The sequence below is a fragment of the Panthera leo genome, chromosome A2 (assembly GCF_018350215.1).
Source record: "Panthera leo isolate Ple1 chromosome A2, P.leo_Ple1_pat1.1, whole genome shotgun sequence".
NCBI classification, from domain to species: Eukaryota; Metazoa; Chordata; class Mammalia; order Carnivora; family Felidae; genus Panthera; species Panthera leo.
Window position 1 is genome coordinate 14,145,494 of NC_056680.1, and position 18,398 is coordinate 14,163,891.

The window sequence follows — 18,398 nt, forward strand, 5'->3', positions numbered from 1 at the left end:
AAGGAAGAAAGACCAGACCAGAGAGGCCCAGCTCTAGGCCCCATGTTATACAGCAGGAAGCACAGTAGGACTAAGTCTCTGGAGTCTGCTGTGTGACCTTGTACAGGTCATGCCACCTCTCGAAGGCTCTCTTTCCCCATATGTATTTGGGGGTAACACCTGCCTTACCAGGCTGAGGATGAAAGATGAAAAGATAAGCCTTGAAAAGCCCCCAGTGTAGTTCCAGGCACACAGTGGGTGGTTGTTCCGGATTAACAGAGTGGCAATTACCGGTTGGGGGGGGCCGTGGCCATGACTGTGTCCGTGATCAATGGGGGGCAGGTAGGAGTCCACAGGCAGCAAAGCCTTGTCTCCAGACATTCACAGAGGGGCCCAGAGGTGGCGCTGAGCAGAAGCAAGAGGAATGTGCTGGCCACACCTGCTTGGTCTTCAGTCCCTGCCAGATTCCACAAAGTTGTGTCCAAAGGCCCCAGCTTTAGTGGGGCTAGGGGATGGAGGGACAAGGGTCAGGGAGAGGTCTGAGAGACCCTCAGGGTGGCAAGGTCACCCTGATGAGGTGGCACCTGAGGCAGGAGGTACTAGGTGGGATGGGGGAAGAGGTGAAACCCCGGGGTAGGACTCCCAGCACTTCTGGTCAAGGACAGTGACTGCGCCTGGCCTCTCTGAGCCTGCTTTCTCTTCTATAAAAGGGAACTGTGCTACAGGCCCTTGACTGGAGAGGCAGGTGAAGTCAGACGCCAGGGGAGACTGTGACTTGACCCTATAAAGGTTACCAATCACCCTGTAGGGAACAGTTTGGGGGGAAAGTGCGGGGTGGAAGGCTCTGAGAGGGGCAATGGGGCAACAATTCTGAAGAGGAAGGGGGCAGGGCCTGTAGGGATAAAGGCAGGATCAGGAGAAGCCACAGAGAATTTTATTCCAAGGGGGCGCAGCAGCAGAGGGACAGCAGATGACAACAGGGTGTGGGGAGGGCAGCAGGGCGGTGTCCTTGAGGCTGGATGGTGGGAGTGACGAGGGCAAGGAGAAGGGAGTGGAGAGATGGTGGGGTGTAGGCCCAGGGCTGGTGGGCAACACTGCGTGGGCCACTGGGGTGAGCTGCTGGCCCTCTTGGTAGCCCCTCCTGCCCCAAGTCCTCCCAGATGCTCCCTAGGCAATCCCACAGCCAGTGGGATTCCTCACTACCCCCAGCCGGAGAGCTAAGCCTGGCACACAGTAGGTGCTCAAAAAGTACTTCAACTGCACACACATGAATTCTGCTGCCTCTTGTCTCTGGACACTGTGGCTCTGGGGCTGTGGAGGCCCCATCCCACTCATGCCTCCCAAGCCCTCTGAGAGGGCCTCTGTGGCACAGAGCGCCATCGCAGTGCCTGGCAAATGGGCGGGGCTTTGAGAACTACAACAGCCAGAGCTCAGGAAGTCCCTCAGATGCCGCCGATCTGCCGGGGTCTGCCCTACATGGGCGCCGAGTAACAACGTGCCAGGCCTTTCTTGGTACCATGCTCTCCTCACACAGTCGATCACACCTCCCGGTATTGAGGCCTTCGTGCAGTCCTCTCCCATCGGGTTCTTGGCCTGGCCACGTGGCTGGCCTTGACCAATGGAGCATCCGCAGTGTGAAGCAAGAAGAGGTCAGATGGGCACAGGCACACGGGGGCTGCCCTCTGGGCACCCGGTCACCAGGAGAAGCCTAGGCCGGCCTGCTGGGGAGGCCACGCAGAGGGGAACGGACCCCCTGCTGCTGACGGCAGCCTCAGCCATCAGGGGCCGGGGCCCCTCTGTGAATGTCTGGAGACAAGGCTTTGCTGCCTGTGGACTCCTACCTGGCACGGGTCCAGATCCAGATGTGTGAGCGAGGCCACCTCTGACTATGAGCCCCTTTGAATTCTGATGAGTGCCAGATAGTTGTGAAGTTGTGAAGTCCAGAAAAACTGCCCAGCTGAGCCCAGCCCAAATCGCAGGACTGTAAGCAGCCAAATGACTAGGGTTGTCAACCACTAAGTTTGGGGACAGTTGGTCATGCAGCAGTAGCTGATTGCTACAACACACATCACTATGCAGCAGCACCCTCTGTTGCCTGCTGAACCACTCTGACGGAAGGGGAAAGCAGAGACCAGAGAGGGGAGGGACTTTCTCAGGGTCACACAGCTGGCCAGCAGTGCAGCGAAGATTCCTGAGCTGGGTGGGTAGCCATCATGCTGGGCTCTGCCTGAGAGAACGCGTGTGAGGAAAACAACCAAACGTGGGCTCCCCTTTCTGTCTTGGCAGGGGGAACACGGGATCGAGACAGGGCCTGCGGCCTGGAGAAGGGGCAGGGAGTTGGCACAGAGAGCACGAGGGAGACGAGGGCTGACCACGTCCTGAGTAGCAGAGGGCTGAAGGTCCCTACCACCCCGAAGCCTCCCACTGATGCAAGTATCCTACAAGCCCAGGGAGAAAGCCCAAGAGGTTAGACGAGCAGGTCCCTTCTTGGACACCGAGAGGGTGGGTTAGTTCAGAGCATGGAGTACAGAGGCTCACGACCCCACTTGACACTGACCTGAGCCAGAGGGGCCAAGGCACCTCCAAGTCTCTTCCGGGATCAAGCTGAGGAGGGCAGGGGTGGTTCGTCAGGGCTGGAACAAAACATGGGCAGCGTCCTTGAGGCCAATGTCAGAGGCCATCGGGCGTGCTCAGTTAGGCTGGAGATGGGTTTGGGTTACCTTCTAGTCCCCTAAGACCCCCGGCCTCAGCCTTCAGGGCATCCTCTGTAAAAATGGGACCAGCCACCCACTTCAGAGGTCGTGGTTGGGACTCATGCAGGACTGGGCACTTTGAACCCGCAGGGCTTGCCAAGAGAAGTGTTAAGCAGCACTTTAAGCTGCTAGAAGCATCTTTCAGAAGCAGGCACAAGCAAGGCACCTAAAGCACTTGGGAAACCATGAATTAAAAATAAATGGTATGGGGGGCGCCTGGGTGGCTCAGTGGGTTAAGCGCCCCACTTCAGCTCAGGTCATGATCTCACAGGTCGTGGGTTCGAGCCCCACATCAGGCTCTGTGCTGATAGCTCAGAGCCTGGAGCCTGCTTCCGAGTCTGTGTCTCCCTCTCTCTCTGCCCTTCCCCAGCTCACGCTGTCTCCCTCTCTCAAAAATAAACATTAGGGGCGCCTGGGTGGCTCAGTCGGTTAAGCGGCCGACTTCAGCTCAGGTCACGATCTTGCGGTCCGTGAGTTCGAGCCCCGTGTCGGGCTCTGGGCTGATGTCTCAGAGCCTGGAGCCTGCTTCCGATTCTGTGTCTCCCTCTCTCTCTGCCCCTCCCCTGTTCATGCTCTGTCTCTCTCTGTCCCAAAAATAAATAAACGTTAAAAAAAAAAAAAACATTAAAAAAAAACTTAAATAAATAAATAAACAACACATAAATAAATAAATAAATAAATAAATAAATAAATAAATAAGGTATGGGGGAGCCTGGGCGGCTCAGTCGTTTAAGCATTCGACTCTTGATATCAGCTCAGGTCATCATCTTGTGGTCATGGGATCAAGCCCCACGCCAGGCTCCACACCGAGAGGAGCCTGTTTGGGATTTTCTCTCTCTCCCTCTCTCTGCCTCTGTCAAAATAAATAAATAAACTTAAAAAAAAAAAAAAAAAAAAAAGGTAAAAGCTATAGCTTTTTGAGGCCCTACCGTGCGGGGGGCGCTGTGCACACCACACAGCAAGCTCTGGCCCCAATGGCTTGCACCAACCTACAGCCGGGCAGCCCAAGGCAGACAGTTCTTTAAAGCAAAGGAGCCCAGATCAACCCATGTCATGCTACCCTCTGTGAGACGATGGCTGCACGTCCATTCTTACACATTCACCAGGCTTTTTTGTTTTTGACAATTCCTGCGTCTCAGTTTTCAGAACAGTAACACAGATTTTTTTTTTTTTTTTCTTTCTAAATGTCTGGTGGGGGACAGGCATGCCAGACCCAGTCCCAAACTGCAGGAGCCGGACATATATCAAAGTAGAGTTACAGCTGACAGCACGTGCACATGTGCCCAAGTGCATGTTTATTAAGTTATAATGACGATATGACAAAAACTCTCTCCCCAGGGTGCGAGGACTGTAAGTGCTTTTCATTTTTAGGCCATCTGGTCCTTGGCTTGAAGCCTCCTTCAGCTCCAGGCAACCTCCCCTGCAAGCCTCGCGGGCTCTGTCTCCCTCTTGCTCACCCACTCCAGCCACACTCGCCTCCTAGATGTTCCTCCAACACACCCAGATCACCATCCCCAGGGCCTCTGTCCTCACCGCTGTCCAACCCGGAACCCCCGCCCCGGGCCACCTCCCATCTGCATGGTGCTCAGGCCTCTGCTCCCACCCCCTCAGAGAGGCTCCCACCTCCCTTTTCTTCCTTTGCACATCTGAAATGCTCGTCTGTTCCACGTTTACCTGGCTGCCATACGCCTCCCTGTGAGACCACGAGTACATGCGTATTGGCCACCGCTGCATCCCCGGTGCCCAGCCCAGGGCCGGGCACACAGCAGAGCTCAGGACCTGGGTGCTGGGCGGCTGAACTCTCCCGTTACAGATGCCAAAGGGCGAGAGGAAGCCACCAGGCACCACGAGATGAGGAAAGGGAGCTGTCTAAGGAGTGAGGAACAGCAGTTCCTGGCTGAGAAGCAAAGGTCCTTACAGCGAGGAGGCTGAGAGCAGGAGCGGGTGGTCCCGGAGCTACCTGTGGCTCTGGGCGGCAGCATTCATGTGGTCCCGGATGCTGATGGCCTGTTTCAGAAGACCCTCCACGCTGCGGAAGTAGACGCTGCTGTCAACAAGGTTCTTCACAGCACTGAAATGGGAGGATGGACCCAGTCGGTGCCACCCCGCCTTACCCTCCCCTCCCTGCGCCTGCCCATGTAGCCTCCCAACCAGAGGTTGGTGGGGGCGCCTGCACGGGCTCAGTGCTCAACAGGCACCCCAGGGATTCTGTGGGCTTATCCGGGGTTTAAAGTTTTGATTTCCCTGCCACACCTCGATGACATCTATGCGACAGAGCGCATGATGGCCAGAAGCAGCTATTTTTTTGAAAGTTTTTATTTATTTATGTATTCATTTAAGTAATCTCTACACCTGACGTGGGGCTTGAACTCACGACCCCAAGATCGAGAGTGAGTCACATGCTCTTCCGAATGAGCCAGCCAGGCGCCCCGGGTGCAACTTTTACATCCTGCTGCTAGACCACCCGATGTTTTGAAGAAGCGATAAACGTGTAAAAATGGCCTTTTAGATAACCTATTCCTGCCTCTGAAGGAAGCTTATCAACTCAACTGTGAAGAGCTCTGGAGGTGAGCTTAGAGGGAACCAGAATAACTCACTACTAATTAAGGGGACACCACTGCCAAGCTGTGCTAGCCTCTGGTGTTGGTGCCAGACTAACAAACATCTAATGAAAATGCCCCTTCCAACAGCACAACAGTAAAATATTCACCAGGCCACGCAGGGCCCTGCTAATGCCAGCAACTCACCTGCATAGCATCTGCAGTAAAAATAAAAGTGTCATTTTAAAGCTGTTCTGTTAAAGACAAAAAACTCACTCCTATTTATTATCAGTCAGGGACCGGCTGGAAAACGGCCATGAGATCAAAGCGGGGATTGGGGGGCTATCGCCTGCTCTGTTAGCTTGTTCGTTTTAGCACTACCAAAATGCAGTCAGCTTTTCTAGTGTTTGCCCACCTGGATGAAAAGCTTGTTTTTATGGGAATGCAAACTGGTGCAGCCACTCTGGAAAACAGTATGGAGGTTCCGCAAAAAATTAACAATAGAACTACCCTACGACCCAGCAATTACCCCACTAGGTATTTATCCAAGGGATACAGGTGTGCTGTTTCGAAGGGACACATGCACCCCCGTGTTTATAGCAGTACCATCAACAATAGCCAAAGTATGGGAAGAGCCCAAATGTCCATCGATGGATGAACGGATAAAGAAGATGTGGTATGTATATACAATGGAGTATTACTCGGCAGTCAAAAAGAATGAATTCTTGCCATTTGCAACTACGTGGGTGGAACTGGAGGGTATTATGATAAGTGAAATTAGTCAGAGAAAGACAACTATCATATGACTTCACTCATATGAGGAATTTAAGATACTAAACAGATGACTAAAGGGGAGGGAAGCAAAAAGAATATAAAAACAGGGAGGGGGACAAAAACAAAGAGACTCTTAAATATGGAGAACAAACAGAGGGTTACTGGAGGGGTTGTGGGAGGGGGGATGGGCTAAATGGGTAAAGGGCTTAAGGAATCTCCTCTTGAAATCATTGTTGCACAATGTGCTAACTAACTTGGATGTAAACTATGAAAAATAAATAAACTATAGGGGGAAAAAAAGCTTGCTTTTATAAGTTCCCTCTTGAATAGTTTATCCAATTTAGTATCTATAAATTCTGCATCAACTACGTACAGCATTGTCAACAACCAAAAGGGCTTTTTCATGTCCATAAAGGAAACATGGTCCCTTAGCATAGAGAAATTCACATCTCCCTAGCGAGAAGTGCTCAGAGCTCAGAATACACTGGCCTCATGCTTACCTCAGCATGGCCCGGTGGAACTTTCTGGAACATGACGGACACATTCTTTATCCGCTGACATGGCTGCTAAGCCCTTGAAATATGGCTAGTGAGACAGAGGAGCTGAATCTTTTATTTCATTTTAATGCATTAAAATTTAAGTGTCACCCGTAGCCCGGACTCCTTCACTGAATGGGACAGCTAGAGGAACCGGGACAAAGTACAGACTCTGACATGTTCTTCCTTTGACCTGGGCCTTGCTGGTGAGCCCACAGCTGCGCAGGAGCTGTTTGGCAGACGTGAGAGAGAAACTCCCATTTGTTTTCTACTCTTTACTTGAGCTAATGAGGGTGTCGGAGGCCACCATCCTCAAGAAAATGCCATCCGTCTGGAATGCCTTCTGTCCCAGTGGAGGGGCCAAGGCAGCTGATGGTAGAGCACTCAGCTCAGTACCCTCAGCAGCAGGACCTCCTGTCAAAGAACCTTCGTTCACACAACAGAAACAGGCAAGCAAACCCCATGGTTCCACAGATTGTACTGCTGGGGTGTGTCCAGCCTCCATGAAAATGACTTAGTCCACGCAAAGGGCAAATGGCACTTCTAAATAAAATTGCCAAACTCGCGAGGCAAACAGAACAAGCCAGGACATTAAGTATAGTCAGGGGAACCAACTGAAGAGGGGGAGGCAAGGCCAGGAAAGGTGCGATGATGAAAAGAAACTACTTTTTACTCTGACATACATCTTTCCCTTGGGACTGGGAGGTGGGGAGGGAAGGGGGTGGAATCTGAAGACTTAGAAAAAGCTAAACACAAAATAATAATAATAATAATAATAATAATAATAATAATAATAATAATAATAAAATGGTACCCTCACATTCACAGCAGCATTATCCACAGTAGCTAAAACGTGGAAGCAACCGAAATGTTCATCGACAGATGGATAAACTGAGGTGGGTCTACGCAATGGAATACTACTCAACCTTAAAAAGGAAGGATAATCCAACACAGGCTACAGCATGGGAAGACCTGGAGGACAGCATGCTGAGTGAAAAGAGATGGACAGAAAAGACAAATACTGTCCGACTCCATTTATGTGAGGTCCCCAGATTTATACACAGAACATAGAATGGTGGGTGCCAGGGGTCAGGAGAAAGGGAAGGGGGGGGGTTAGTGTCTGACGGGGAGAGTTTCAGATTTGCAAGATGAAAAAAATGCTGGCAATAGAGGGTGGGGATGGCTGCACGTGAATGTATTTAATACCACTGAGCCGTATACTTAAAAATAGTTAAGGTGGCAAATTTTATGCGTCTGTTATACACTAAAAAAAAAAATTGGAAAGAAATAAAAATTTAAAAATAATCAGCTGTATTTGTGCTGTGGCCCTCCTCTCAGCTGCCGTCCACCCCGCTGGCCAGTCTGTGGTCCTGGATGTGGGAAGGAAAAGTCCCTTGAGGCACTGGCTCCCTTCCCAGATGGCATCTCCCCTAAACCTTTCCACCCCTTCCTATGACACATGGGGAGGGGCTCCACTCGGGAAGAAGCCTGCCTGAGGCACACGGGGGATGGGCAAATGGTGAGAAGCGCAGGCCTGCATTGGAACCTGCTGTGTGGCCAAGTCGAGATCCACATGCCTCAACTCAGATGCGTTTGGCAGGAGAAGGTTCACTGGAGAGCTGGCTGAGATGCCCGAGTGCCCAAGAGGTGACCCTGGGGCATACGGGGACAACCCCGGCAGTGGGGAGGGTACAGGGCTTACCTGCAGGCATACTCCACTGTGTAAATGGCTCCCTGGCTCTGCTCCTCCCATCGCTGCATGTCAGCCTGTGGGAGACAGGAAGCTGTTAGCAGGAGGGCTGCTACCTCCACCCTCTCAGTTCCTGGGATGGAGCACCTGATCACCCATCACCATGGCGACAGAGACCAGCCCCCTCCATCCTGATCTTTCCTCCTGAAAATCCCCTCCCTCACTGGTCTGGGCTTTCCGCCAACACGTGGCTACCATGCCTCAGGGCCTTTGCACCGGCGGTTCCCTCGGCCTGGCACATCGTTCCCTCGGGTCCTCATGCGGCTGCTTCCTTCTCGCCATACAAGTGACAACAAATGCACATCCGGCCACCCCCTTCTTCCAAATCTGCCCCCAAATCTGTCCACCCATGGCCTCAACCTGTCTCAGTGACCTCGTGCCTCCTTGCTGCTGTCCCAGCCTTGACTCCTCCCCCAACAGCCCCTGTTCCACGTAGCAGGCCCCAGATCATGAGGTGAGGACTCTGGGGGAGGTCAGTGGCAGGGGTAAGCGGGGCTCACCTTATGCTGGGCCAGCTCAGGCAGAGAGCGGCGCACGTGTTCCTGCAGCCGGTACAGGGCCACGGATGGCTCATTGGCCAGGACATAGACACTCTCAGTGAACTTGTCTGTGACTGGGCCGAGCAAATCAAAAGTTGGGGGCCGGGGTGGGGGGTGGCAGAGCAAGGGAAGGGCGGCAGAGACACAAAGAGACAAAGCATAAGACTCTTGACTGCTTAATCCGCGAGTCCAGCCAGAGCAACGAGGGGTGTCCAGTGTCCACTCAGGAGCTGGGTCACCTGTGGTCCCAGTGATGGGTTGAAGGAGATAATCAAGAAAGGCTTCGCTCATCATGATGTTAACACATCCAGTGAACTCATGGTTTTTCCCCTCCCAAGCCCACTTGTAGTAGACACTGCTTCTGTCCACTTGGACCCTCTCACATTCCCTTTATCCCAAGGAATGAATCTGAGACTCTTCTTCGAGGGTCCTACCAGTTACTGGACCTAAAAATGCCTGGAAGCTTAGATCGCTGGGTGGCCTTCAGCCATGACTGACCATCAAGGGGTATTAAAGGCCACATCTCCTGCTGTCTGTTGGGACAACGTGGAGGTGTAAATCATCCTTCTGAGTTCTCCTGAAGCATCAGGCTGAGGGTTTGCCCTCAGATCACTCCTTGCTCAGCTTCCCCTATCTCCCCTGTGAAGTTCTCCTGTCCTGGTAAGTTAATTACACAGAAATCCTTACCCCACGTCTGCTTCAACAAATGACATTCCCAGCCAGTCAGTCATCTACACCCTCCCATCCATGACAGATCCTGCTGGTTCTGCCTGAAAACAAAGTCTAAATCTCACCTATTCTTACCACTACACTGCCCACACTGGTCCAGGCATGGCCACCTCTCACCAGGACGCCAGATTCAGCTCCTTCCTGGTCTCCCTGCTTCCGCTCTGCCAACAGTCCAATCTCCAAACAACAGATGGAGTGATCTCCTAATGAACATATCAGATATGTCTCTCCCTTATTTGAAACCCTCTTATGGCTCCCATCAGCCAGAGTGTAAAATCCACCTAACTTACTACGGCCCATAAGGCCCTGTATGTTCTTCCTGCTGTTAACTTCCCTGCCTTCCTCACCATCCAAGGCACAGTGGCCTCCTGGCTGCTCCTTGGACACTCCCAGTACTGTCCAAAAGAACTTTCTGAGATGACCGAAAGGTTCTATAATCTATAGTGTCCAATAATGTAGCCACTAGGCACATACGGCTGGCTACTGAGCACGTGGCTGAAATGTGAAATACGACTCACAAATTGAATTTTATTTTTTTGTTTAAATTTTAATTCCAATAGAGTTAACATACAGTGTTATGTTAGTTTCAGGTGTACAATATAGTAATTCAATAATTCTACACATTACTCAGTGCTCACCATAAGAATTTTAAGTTTTACCTAATTTTAATTAACTTAAATACCTATAAATACTGTGATCAGTAGCTGCTGTATTGCTGCACAGCTTGTTCTGCCACTGACCCTCTCCTTCCCCCATGGGCTTCTCTTTATCCCTCATGTCTCAGCTCCTGGGCAAGGCCTTCCCTGATCACCACGCTTAACCGGATGTCACTTCCATCTCATTCTCAACCTCAGCACCTTGTTCATTTCTCTTATAAATTCTCATTCTTTATTACATTACATTTTTACAAAAAAAAAAACCAAAAACAAAAAAAGTTAAAGCTTGGATTCTTGAGGGCAGGGGCTTCTGGGAGCCTCAGTTTCCTTAGCTGTAAAAATGGAATAATAGTACCCACCTCAAGGTTTGCTACAGAGATGGACCCCATGCTATGCCCAGTGGAGTGTAGTTAACAAGACAGAGAACTCTGGCGCATCTGGGAGTCAAGGGAGGCTGTGCATGAGTCTGGCTAGTGTCAGTATGTCTAGCTCACTGCAACGCCCTCAGTAGGGTAGAGCCCATCCTGCCACCTCCAAACTGAGTGTACTCTTATCCCTCTTAGTCCTCCTGGTTTGGAAAATGAGCATAAGAGCTTACCCTTCAGTGCTGCTGCAAAAAAGATGGAATGAACTATACTTGCGCCTTCTAAATAATTAACTAGAGGGGTGCCTGGGTGACTCAGTCGGTTAAGCAACCAACTCTTGATTTCCGCTCAGGTCATGACCTCACAGTTGGTGAGTTCAGCCCAGCATGGGGCTCTGCGCTGACAGTGGGAAGCCTGCTTGGGATCCTCTCTACGTCTCTCTGCCCCTCTCCCACTTGTGTTCTCGCTCTTTCTCAAAAATAAACTTAAAAATAATAACTAGAAATAACGTGTGTCATAACAAAAACCTTTATGATTTAACAAGTCTGTGGCGTTTGGTAATTTGTAACTATGTGACTTACAAATATTCGATGCTAACGTAAACCTAAACAAATACGTAACCGCATACGGAAGTAACACGCACAGCGATTGCCACGTCACAGGCGTTCTTTCAATGCATTACAAATAGCAGGTCACTGAATTCTCACAACAAACCTATGGGGGCAGGGAGAGACTATTATACTTCCCATTTTACAGATGACAAAATCGAGGCACGGAGACACTCTATAAAGGTTTTTAAACTAGTCAGCGGCCGAACCAGGATGCAATGGTGGTCCAATTAGTTCCCCCGCATGCTCCCTCCAAGCCTTTGCCCCCTCCTGCACTCTGTCAGGTCACCCTTCTGTCCAGCCCGGGGCTCAACACAACCTTTCTTTCCCTTGAGTTGCATCTCCGGTTCCTCCATAACGACCGCGTACAGATTCCGAGGACCGGAAGCGGAAGTCCGGCTATGGGGAAGGCTTCTCAAACCTTCCCCTACGAAACCAGACGCCGTGGTGCTCCAGTTCCGGTGCCAATTGGCCTGCCCTCCTCACTACTTCGTGTACCTTGACTGGAGAGGAACCATGAGTGAGAGACTGGGGAAGGAGGCACACCAGTAGACGGGTGAGGAAGGGGCGGAGACCCCCTGAAGCTCCAGGAGGGACACCCAAGCAGGAAGGGGCAAGGGCACCCTCCCTTCACGAACTCCCTTTTCCGGGAGCAGACGAATTAGGGAAACGCTCCAAACATTGTCCACTGCGGGCCACATAAACGGCCTCTTTGTACCCTCCTATTGCCATCAGATTCTTGCACATGCTCACACGCCCCCAGGACCGCAAAGAAGACATTGTTGTGAACGGGGGCGACAGTAGTGTTGCCCCTTTAAGTCCCGACACCTCGACTTTTCCCCGCCCACCACCTTCGTACAGGAGAGAGCCCCGCCCGCCCTGGAGCAACTGGAGCCTAGCGTCTCCCTCAGGAAAAACTTATGGGTGGAGCTGGGGGGTAGTGACGCAAGACTGTCTCAATGAAATCCTCTGAGCCCTCTGAGGCTCCACCCATCCCTTCAGACCCTGCCGGGCTCCCTCCAGAGCTGCCTGGACAAGAACGCGCAGGCGCAACAGCATTGCTTGGGCCCTAGCGGAAACCACGCCCCTCCCCCAAGTCTTAAAGGGCCAGTAGCAGCTTCTATTGCTCTTGCCTTTGGGCACTTTTGGGGAGGCAGGGTGCGCAGGCGCAGTGGGGTGCTCTGAGGTGGGGGTAGCGGTCGCGTATCAAGTTGCTCTCTGTCCCGGCAGAAGAAACCAGGGCGCTGAGGATCCAGGTTCCAGCTTGCTCCCTCGTATATCAATTGAAGGAGAAAAGTTTGTGAATTGGGCCCCCAAGTTTTGGGGGACCCGGACTCGCGGAGTGGGGTGACAGACGAGGCTCGTTTGAGGTGAGTGGACCTTTCGGATCTGTTTGGGAGGGGCCGGTGGGATGGGACCGATCACACTTTGTTGAGCAGTCACTTATTCCGGGGACCCCCCCCCCCACCACGCAAGAAAAAAATAACTACAGTGAACGTTTTTTAAGCTCTGCCCGTGTATCAGGCCCCCAGCTTTGCTATGTACAGGCACGGTGCTAAGACCTCATTTCCCCATTTGATTAATGAGGAAACTGAGGCTCAAAGAAGTTAAGTCATGTGCCCAGGTGCTCACAGCTTATAAATGATGGGATTCGAACCCAGATAGCTGAACCCATTTTAAGTAAAGCATGTTGTATGTGCCCTGGTAGTGGGGGAGGAATGAGCCTGAAAAGCAGTTGGACTGTGGTTTTAACTTCCCGCTGAGCTTGAGTTTACCCACCCTTACTGTGAAAGGCCGGGTATGCTGTTGGTGCCTACTTAATAGGAGTTGTTGATAATTAGCTGTTATCTTTTGGCGCTTCTGCCAGCTTCCCCCATGGAGCCCACCCAGCCGGCAGAGGACCTCAGTCTGACCCAACAGCTCCCCATCCCAGAATTTGGGGACCCTGAGGACCCCAGCGATGAGGCCCCCGATGGCTCAGACACTGTGGTGCTCAGTCTCTTCCCCTGCACTCTGGAGCCTGGGAATCCTGAACCGGATGCTGGTGCCTCCTCACCGCAGGGTAGGTAGGATATTTCCCCTGGACTCCTGCCTCTGGGATGCAAGGACAATGGAATGTCAGGCTCAAGACAGGACCTCTGTCTTTATGTTCCATTACCCAGAATGTGTCTTCCCTCTCCACCCAGTGAGGAATTGCTTTATCTGTATATATATGATGGCTAGATCCCCATAACATAAAAGTTGCTATTTTAACCAGACTTGCATACAATTCAGTGGCGGTAAGTACATTCACATTGTGCATAAGCCCCCCACCCCCACTCTCTCTGTTGTTCCAGAGCATTTCCGTCACCCCAGAAGGAAACCCAGTCCCCATGAGTAATCATTCTCCATCCCTCCTCCCCTAGCCCCTGTCAATCACTAATCTTTCTGTCTCTATGGATTTCCCTGTTCTGGATATTTCATATAAATGAATCCTACAACATGTGGCCTTTTGTGTCTGCCTTCTTTCATTCAGCATGATGGGTTTTTTTCATTGTTTTAAGTTTGATTTATTAAGTTTGATTATTAAGTAATCTCTACACCCCATGTGGGGCTTGAACACATGACCCTGAGAACAAGAGTTGCATGCCCCTCTGACTGAGCCAGCCAGGCGCCCCTCGCATGATGGTTTGGAGGTTTGTCTGCATTTGCAGCATGTGTTGGTGCTTCATTCCTTTTATGACCCAATAATATTCCATTCCAGACCACATTTCTTTTATCCATTCATCCATCGATGGACCCTTGGGTTCTTCCTCTTTAGGTGATTGTGACTAGTGTTGCTGGTACATTTGTGTACCGGTGTTTGTCTGAACAGTTGATTTCAACTTTTGGGGGTAGATACCTAGGAGTGGATTGCTGGGTCAGATGGTGATTCTGTTAACCCTATTAAGGATCCAAGGATTTCTTTTTGTTTTTTTTTTTTTTTTTTTTTTTTTTTTTGAGAGAGAGAGAGAGAGAGAGAGAGAGCATGAGCAGGGGAGGGGCAGACTGAGGGAGAGAGAGAATCCCAGGCAGGCCCTGCACTCTCAGCGCAGAGCCTGATGTGGGGCTCAAACTCACGAACTATGAGATCATGACTTGAGCTGAAATAGACCAACTGAGCTACCCAGGTGCCCCTCAAGGATTTCTTTTGACTGGAGTCCTTGAACACGTCTAATTCAGTCCCTCCTGGGGCCTTGGTCCCTGCTGTTCCCTCTGTGTGGAACATTCTACCTCTTCCCAGGGCTGGTTTCTTCATCTGGCCAAGCTCTCAGTTGGTATCACCTCCTCAGAGTGGCCCTCCCTGACCATCGTGTCTGAAATGGACTCACCCCTGGCCCTCCCCTCTTTCCATTCTCTTCTACCTCCTTCTTTTTTTTTTTTTTTTTGTTTTAAGGATACTCTTTTTTTTCTTAAGTTGTTTTTATATATATTTTTAATGTTTTTATTTATTTTTGAGACAGAGAGACAGAGCATGAGCAGGGGAGGGGCAGAGAGAGAGACCCAGAATCCAAAGCAGGCTCCAGGCTCTTAGCTGTCAGCACAGAGCCCGACGCGGGGCTCGAACTCACAGACTGTGAGATCATGACCTGAGCTGAAGTTGGACGCTTAACCGACGGAGCCGCCCAGACGCCCCATTTTCTTAAATTTTTTTTAACATTTGTTTATTATTGTGAGACAGAGAGACACAGAGCGTGGGCAGGGGAGGGGCAGAGAGAGGGGGAGACACAGAATCTGAATTAGGCTCCAGGCTCTGAGCTGTCAGCACAGAGCCCGACGCAGGGCTCAAACTCACAAACTGCGAGATCGTGACCTGAGCTAAAGTCAGTCGCTCAACCAACTGAGCCACCCAGGTGCCCCTCTTCTACCTCCTTCTTATTTCTCCTGCTTATTTCTCTCCTTCTGTCTGACTCCCCCCTCTTGTCGATGTACCCCTTGAGGGCAGGGACTACGTATCGTTTGCCCAGAACATCGCCAGGTGTAGAGGAGAAAGGTGCACCCGGGTATCCAGGAGGGCAGAGAATGGTGCAGTGAGGCACTGTCTTTGGTAGCTCCGAACCCCGAGGGTCTGGTCTGAAGCCTCAGAGACATACTAGGAGCAAACTGAGGCCCTTCCTCTCTCTTCCAGGAGGCAGCTCCCTGAAGCACTCCACAACCCTCACCAACCGGCAGCGGGGGAACGAGGTTTCGGCCCTGCCAGCCACCCTCGACTGTAAGTGGGCCTCCAGTCCCTAAGGTGGGGAGAGGTAACAGGTGCTAGTAGGTAGCAGGGGCCGGGAGGAGCAACTCCGGATGGGGTAAACTGAGGCATGGAGCAGGGATGGGACAGGTGAGGACTCTGCCTCTCTCTGGCCCCTAGCCCTGTCCATCCACCAGCTCGCGGCCCAGGGGGAGCTGAGCCAGCTGAAGGAGCATCTGAGGAAAGGTGTGTGTCCACACCTGTGGTGTGTCCGAATGTGTCTGACCACACACGCTGGTGTGTGCATGTGGGTATTGAAATGACCGGAGTCTCCACAAATGGGCCTGTGTCCACCCGTGTGCTCCCCCTCGTGTCTGACCCCAGCCACCTGCCCTGTCCCTGCTCCCACAGCGCTGGGGAGAGTGGGCAGGGGTGCATCCCAGTGGTACCACCCCCCTCCTGCCAGGCGACAACCTCATCAACAAGCCGGACGAGCATGGCTTCACCCCCCTCATCTGGGCCTCCGCCTTTGGAGAAATCGAGACTGTCCGCTTCTTGCTCGAGTGGGTGCGTCCCAGCCCAGCTGAGGGCTTCCCAGGAACTTGAGGGTGGGCTGGGGTCTCGTCCGAGTCTGCTGGTGCCATGTCTTTAAGAAGGGGCTGCCATGGGTACCCCAGGATTCCAGGGGATGCCCCCACCCATCCCATCACCTCTGTCTCTATTCCCCCTACCACAGGGTGCTGACCCCCACATCCTGGCCAAGGAACGGGAAAGCGCCCTGTCCCTGGCCAGCATGGGCGGCTACACAGACATTGTAGGGCTGTTACTTGAGCGTGATGTGGACATCAACATCTACGACTGGGTGAGGCACCACCCACTGGCCCTGGGCACCTTGCAGGGTACCAGGCCTGCTGTGGGTGCTGAGAACACAAGACAGCCTTCTCTGAGCCTTACAGAGCTCCTAGTTTGCGGGGAGGGCAGCCGACACAGAAACAGCTGAAATGTAGTGAATAGCACTGTAACGGCAGACACACAGGCAGCGGCAAGAGCCCGGAAAGTGGCCTCCAGAGTCCAGGGAAGTCGAGGAGGGTTTCCTGGAAGAAGGGGTACCTAAGCTAAGACCCAAAGGGGGAACGAGGCCAGGTGTTGAGCAGGAGGAAGAACCACATTAAATTGGAGGGCTGGGGGTGTTGTGAGAATTTGGAAAAGACAGAATGTCGGTTGCCCTTGCCCCTGCCTTTGACAGAATGGAGGGACGCCACTGCTGTACGCCGTGCGTGGGAACCACGTGAAGTGCGTAGAAGCCTTGTTGGGTAAGTGGGAGTAGCAGCTGGCCCTGGGGGCCTCAGAGCCCCAGCTGGCCCCACAGGAACCCTGAGGGCCAGGGAGGGGTCCAAACTCTGCTCGAACAGCTCTTGGGATGAACGGTCACTACCTGAGTTTCCCAGAGGATTGATCTGGGGACAGGAGATGGTAGGATAGTACAGGGGTCTGGCTCACCGGATTGAACACCCACACCCTTCATGCCTCAGGGACCCTGGAGGTGGGGATTCTATTGGCCACATTCTTCAGAGAGCTCAGGTTCTCATCCAAGCCTGGTTGTAAGGGCAACCAGCAGACCTGTGGCTATACCATGAGGGATCACTGGATCTCCCAAGTCTCCATGCCCCATTCTGGGCTCCCAGCCCCGCTGCCTCTCCAGTAACACCTGCTTTGCTCTGCAGCCCGAGGAGCCGATCTCACCACTGAGGCTGACTCCGGCTATACCCCAATGGACCTTGCCGTGGCCCTGGGATATCGGAAAGGTCAGCCTGAGACACATAGGGCAGTGACAGTGTGCCGTAAGCAGGTGACCACAGAGGGGTACACAGGACATCCCTCTCAGATGTCACATGCTAGCGTTGAGAGGGTTCACATTAGCAAACACGTGGTGCCACTGTGTACTCACCTGGGCGTGTGCGGGAGGCTGACGTGTGTCAGTGACTGGGTTCATGATGAGATACACAGGCACTGGGAGGCCCAAAGGGAGGGAGGATGGGATTCAGGCTGGAGGAACCAGGCTGGAGGATGGGATCCTTGCAGAGGCCTTGCAGGATAAGGATGCCAAGAAGGAGGGGCCGGGCCACAGAGGGTCACTGAAGCCAGCCCTCTCCATGGCAGGACGTGGGTGTAAGTAGGGACCATAGGCTGACCCCAGTTTGTTCCCCACTTCCCCCTTCAGCTTCCCCATCCACAAAATGGGGAGATCCTAATAGAACTGACCCCTTGGGGTCATGGAGAGATTGAGGGCCTGGGAGATTTCTCCTCCTTCCTTCAAGTTTTATTCCATTTGGGACAGAAGTCATTCCTCACAGCCCCTCTTATCCTTTCATAAAAGTCACCAGTCGAGAATTTTGTTTGGCAAAGATTTTTTTTTTTCTTTTTTTTACTCTAAAAAGCCTCCAAAAATGCATTTTTACAGACTTAGGGGAAATTGAGTTTCCTGGCGTGGGGGCCTCAGTCTTCTCAGCTGTACTCTGGGAAGGGTGTGGATTTCCCTGCATATGGATTAGGTCCTCCAGGACTTGGAGATCCCCGTTCGTTCCCTGAGAGGCGGGTGCAGTTCTCATGCTGGGACACCCCGGCTCATCCCCCAAAAGAGGTGTACAAATGGCCTCTGTCTCTGCAGCCTGCATTCGATTCATGGCCCACCTTTTCCCTTTCCTGTTTCCAGTGCAACAGGTGATCGAGAACCACATCCTCAAACTCTTCCAGAGCAACCTGGTGCCCGCAGATCCTGAGTGAAGGCTGCCTGCTGGGGACTCAGATACTCAGGGAACAAAACAGTTGACGCAGAGCTGGGGGAACCCAGAACTGGCTTCAAAGGCAGCTCCTGGACAGACAGTGGGAGGGGATCCTTCCCAAGAGGAACCAATAAACCTTCTGTGCATAACCTGAAGGACTTCACTGTGCTTCCCCAAGGGCTTCCTGG

General features: G+C 52.3%; 2 protein-coding genes across 11 annotated transcripts; one reads left to right on the forward strand and one right to left on the reverse strand.

Moving 5' to 3' along the window:
• Nucleotides 1–1,827: 1,827 nt before the first annotated feature.
• On the reverse strand, nucleotides 1,828–11,753 carry BORCS8 (BLOC-1 related complex subunit 8). Of its 7 annotated transcripts, none has more exons than XM_042929001.1 (6): nucleotides 11,549–11,746; nucleotides 8,833–8,945; nucleotides 8,285–8,349; nucleotides 4,693–4,803; nucleotides 2,537–2,612; nucleotides 1,828–2,297 (listed from the first exon to the last, which is right to left on the reverse strand). In XM_042929001.1, exons 1-5 carry the CDS (start codon nucleotides 11,583–11,585, stop codon nucleotides 2,579–2,581), a joined length of 360 nt encoding a protein of 119 aa, XP_042784935.1. In that variant the 5' UTR covers nucleotides 11,586–11,746; the 3' UTR covers nucleotides 1,828–2,297; nucleotides 2,537–2,578. The 7 variants fall into 7 exon arrangements, 6 of the variants coding, with proteins under 6 accessions (XP_042784935.1, XP_042784932.1, XP_042784931.1 ...); XM_042928998.1 differs by lacking the exon at nucleotides 11,549–11,746 and adding an exon at nucleotides 9,666–10,153 and having other exon boundaries at nucleotides 1,828–2,206; XM_042928997.1 differs by lacking the exon at nucleotides 11,549–11,746 and adding an exon at nucleotides 9,666–10,153.
• RFXANK (regulatory factor X associated ankyrin containing protein) lies at nucleotides 11,656–18,365 on the forward strand. Of its 4 annotated transcripts, none has more exons than XM_042928994.1 (10): nucleotides 11,656–11,749; nucleotides 12,460–12,599; nucleotides 13,097–13,291; nucleotides 15,377–15,460; nucleotides 15,608–15,673; nucleotides 15,894–15,994; nucleotides 16,164–16,289; nucleotides 16,674–16,740; nucleotides 17,152–17,232; nucleotides 18,141–18,365. In XM_042928994.1, the coding sequence occupies exons 3-10, from the start codon at nucleotides 13,105–13,107 to the stop codon at nucleotides 18,209–18,211; spliced, it is 783 nt and encodes a 260-aa protein (XP_042784928.1). In that variant the 5' UTR covers nucleotides 11,656–11,749; nucleotides 12,460–12,599; nucleotides 13,097–13,104; the 3' UTR covers nucleotides 18,212–18,365. The 4 variants fall into 4 exon arrangements, with proteins under 4 accessions (XP_042784928.1, XP_042784927.1, XP_042784929.1 ...); XM_042928993.1 differs by having other exon boundaries at nucleotides 11,698–11,785; XM_042928991.1 differs by lacking the exon at nucleotides 11,656–11,749 and having other exon boundaries at nucleotides 12,075–12,599.
• Nucleotides 18,366–18,398: the final 33 nt, after the last annotated feature.

Bases quoted from the DNA above. Each gene is read 5' to 3' on its own strand.
- BORCS8 (XM_042928996.1), bottom strand. From the start codon at position 9,900: ATGGGCCGTAGTAAGTTAGGTGGATTTTACACTCTGGCTGATGGGAGC. The intron at 8,350-8,832 runs GTGAGCCCCGCT...TGTCTCCCACAG, and splicing joins CTGAGCTGGCCCAGCATAAG to GCTGACATGCAGCGATGGGA. The intron at 4,804-8,284 runs GTAAGCCCTGTA...CTCCCATTTCAG, and splicing joins ACAGTGGAGTATGCCTGCAG to TGCTGTGAAGAACCTTGTTG.
- RFXANK (XM_042928994.1), top strand. From the start codon at position 13,105: ATGGAGCCCACCCAGCCGGCAGAGGACCTCAGTCTGACCCAACAGCTC. The intron at 13,292-15,376 runs GTAGGTAGGATA...TCTCTCTTCCAG, and splicing joins TGGTGCCTCCTCACCGCAGG to GAGGCAGCTCCCTGAAGCAC. The intron at 15,995-16,163 runs GTGCGTCCCAGC...CCCCTACCACAG, and splicing joins TCCGCTTCTTGCTCGAGTGG to GGTGCTGACCCCCACATCCT.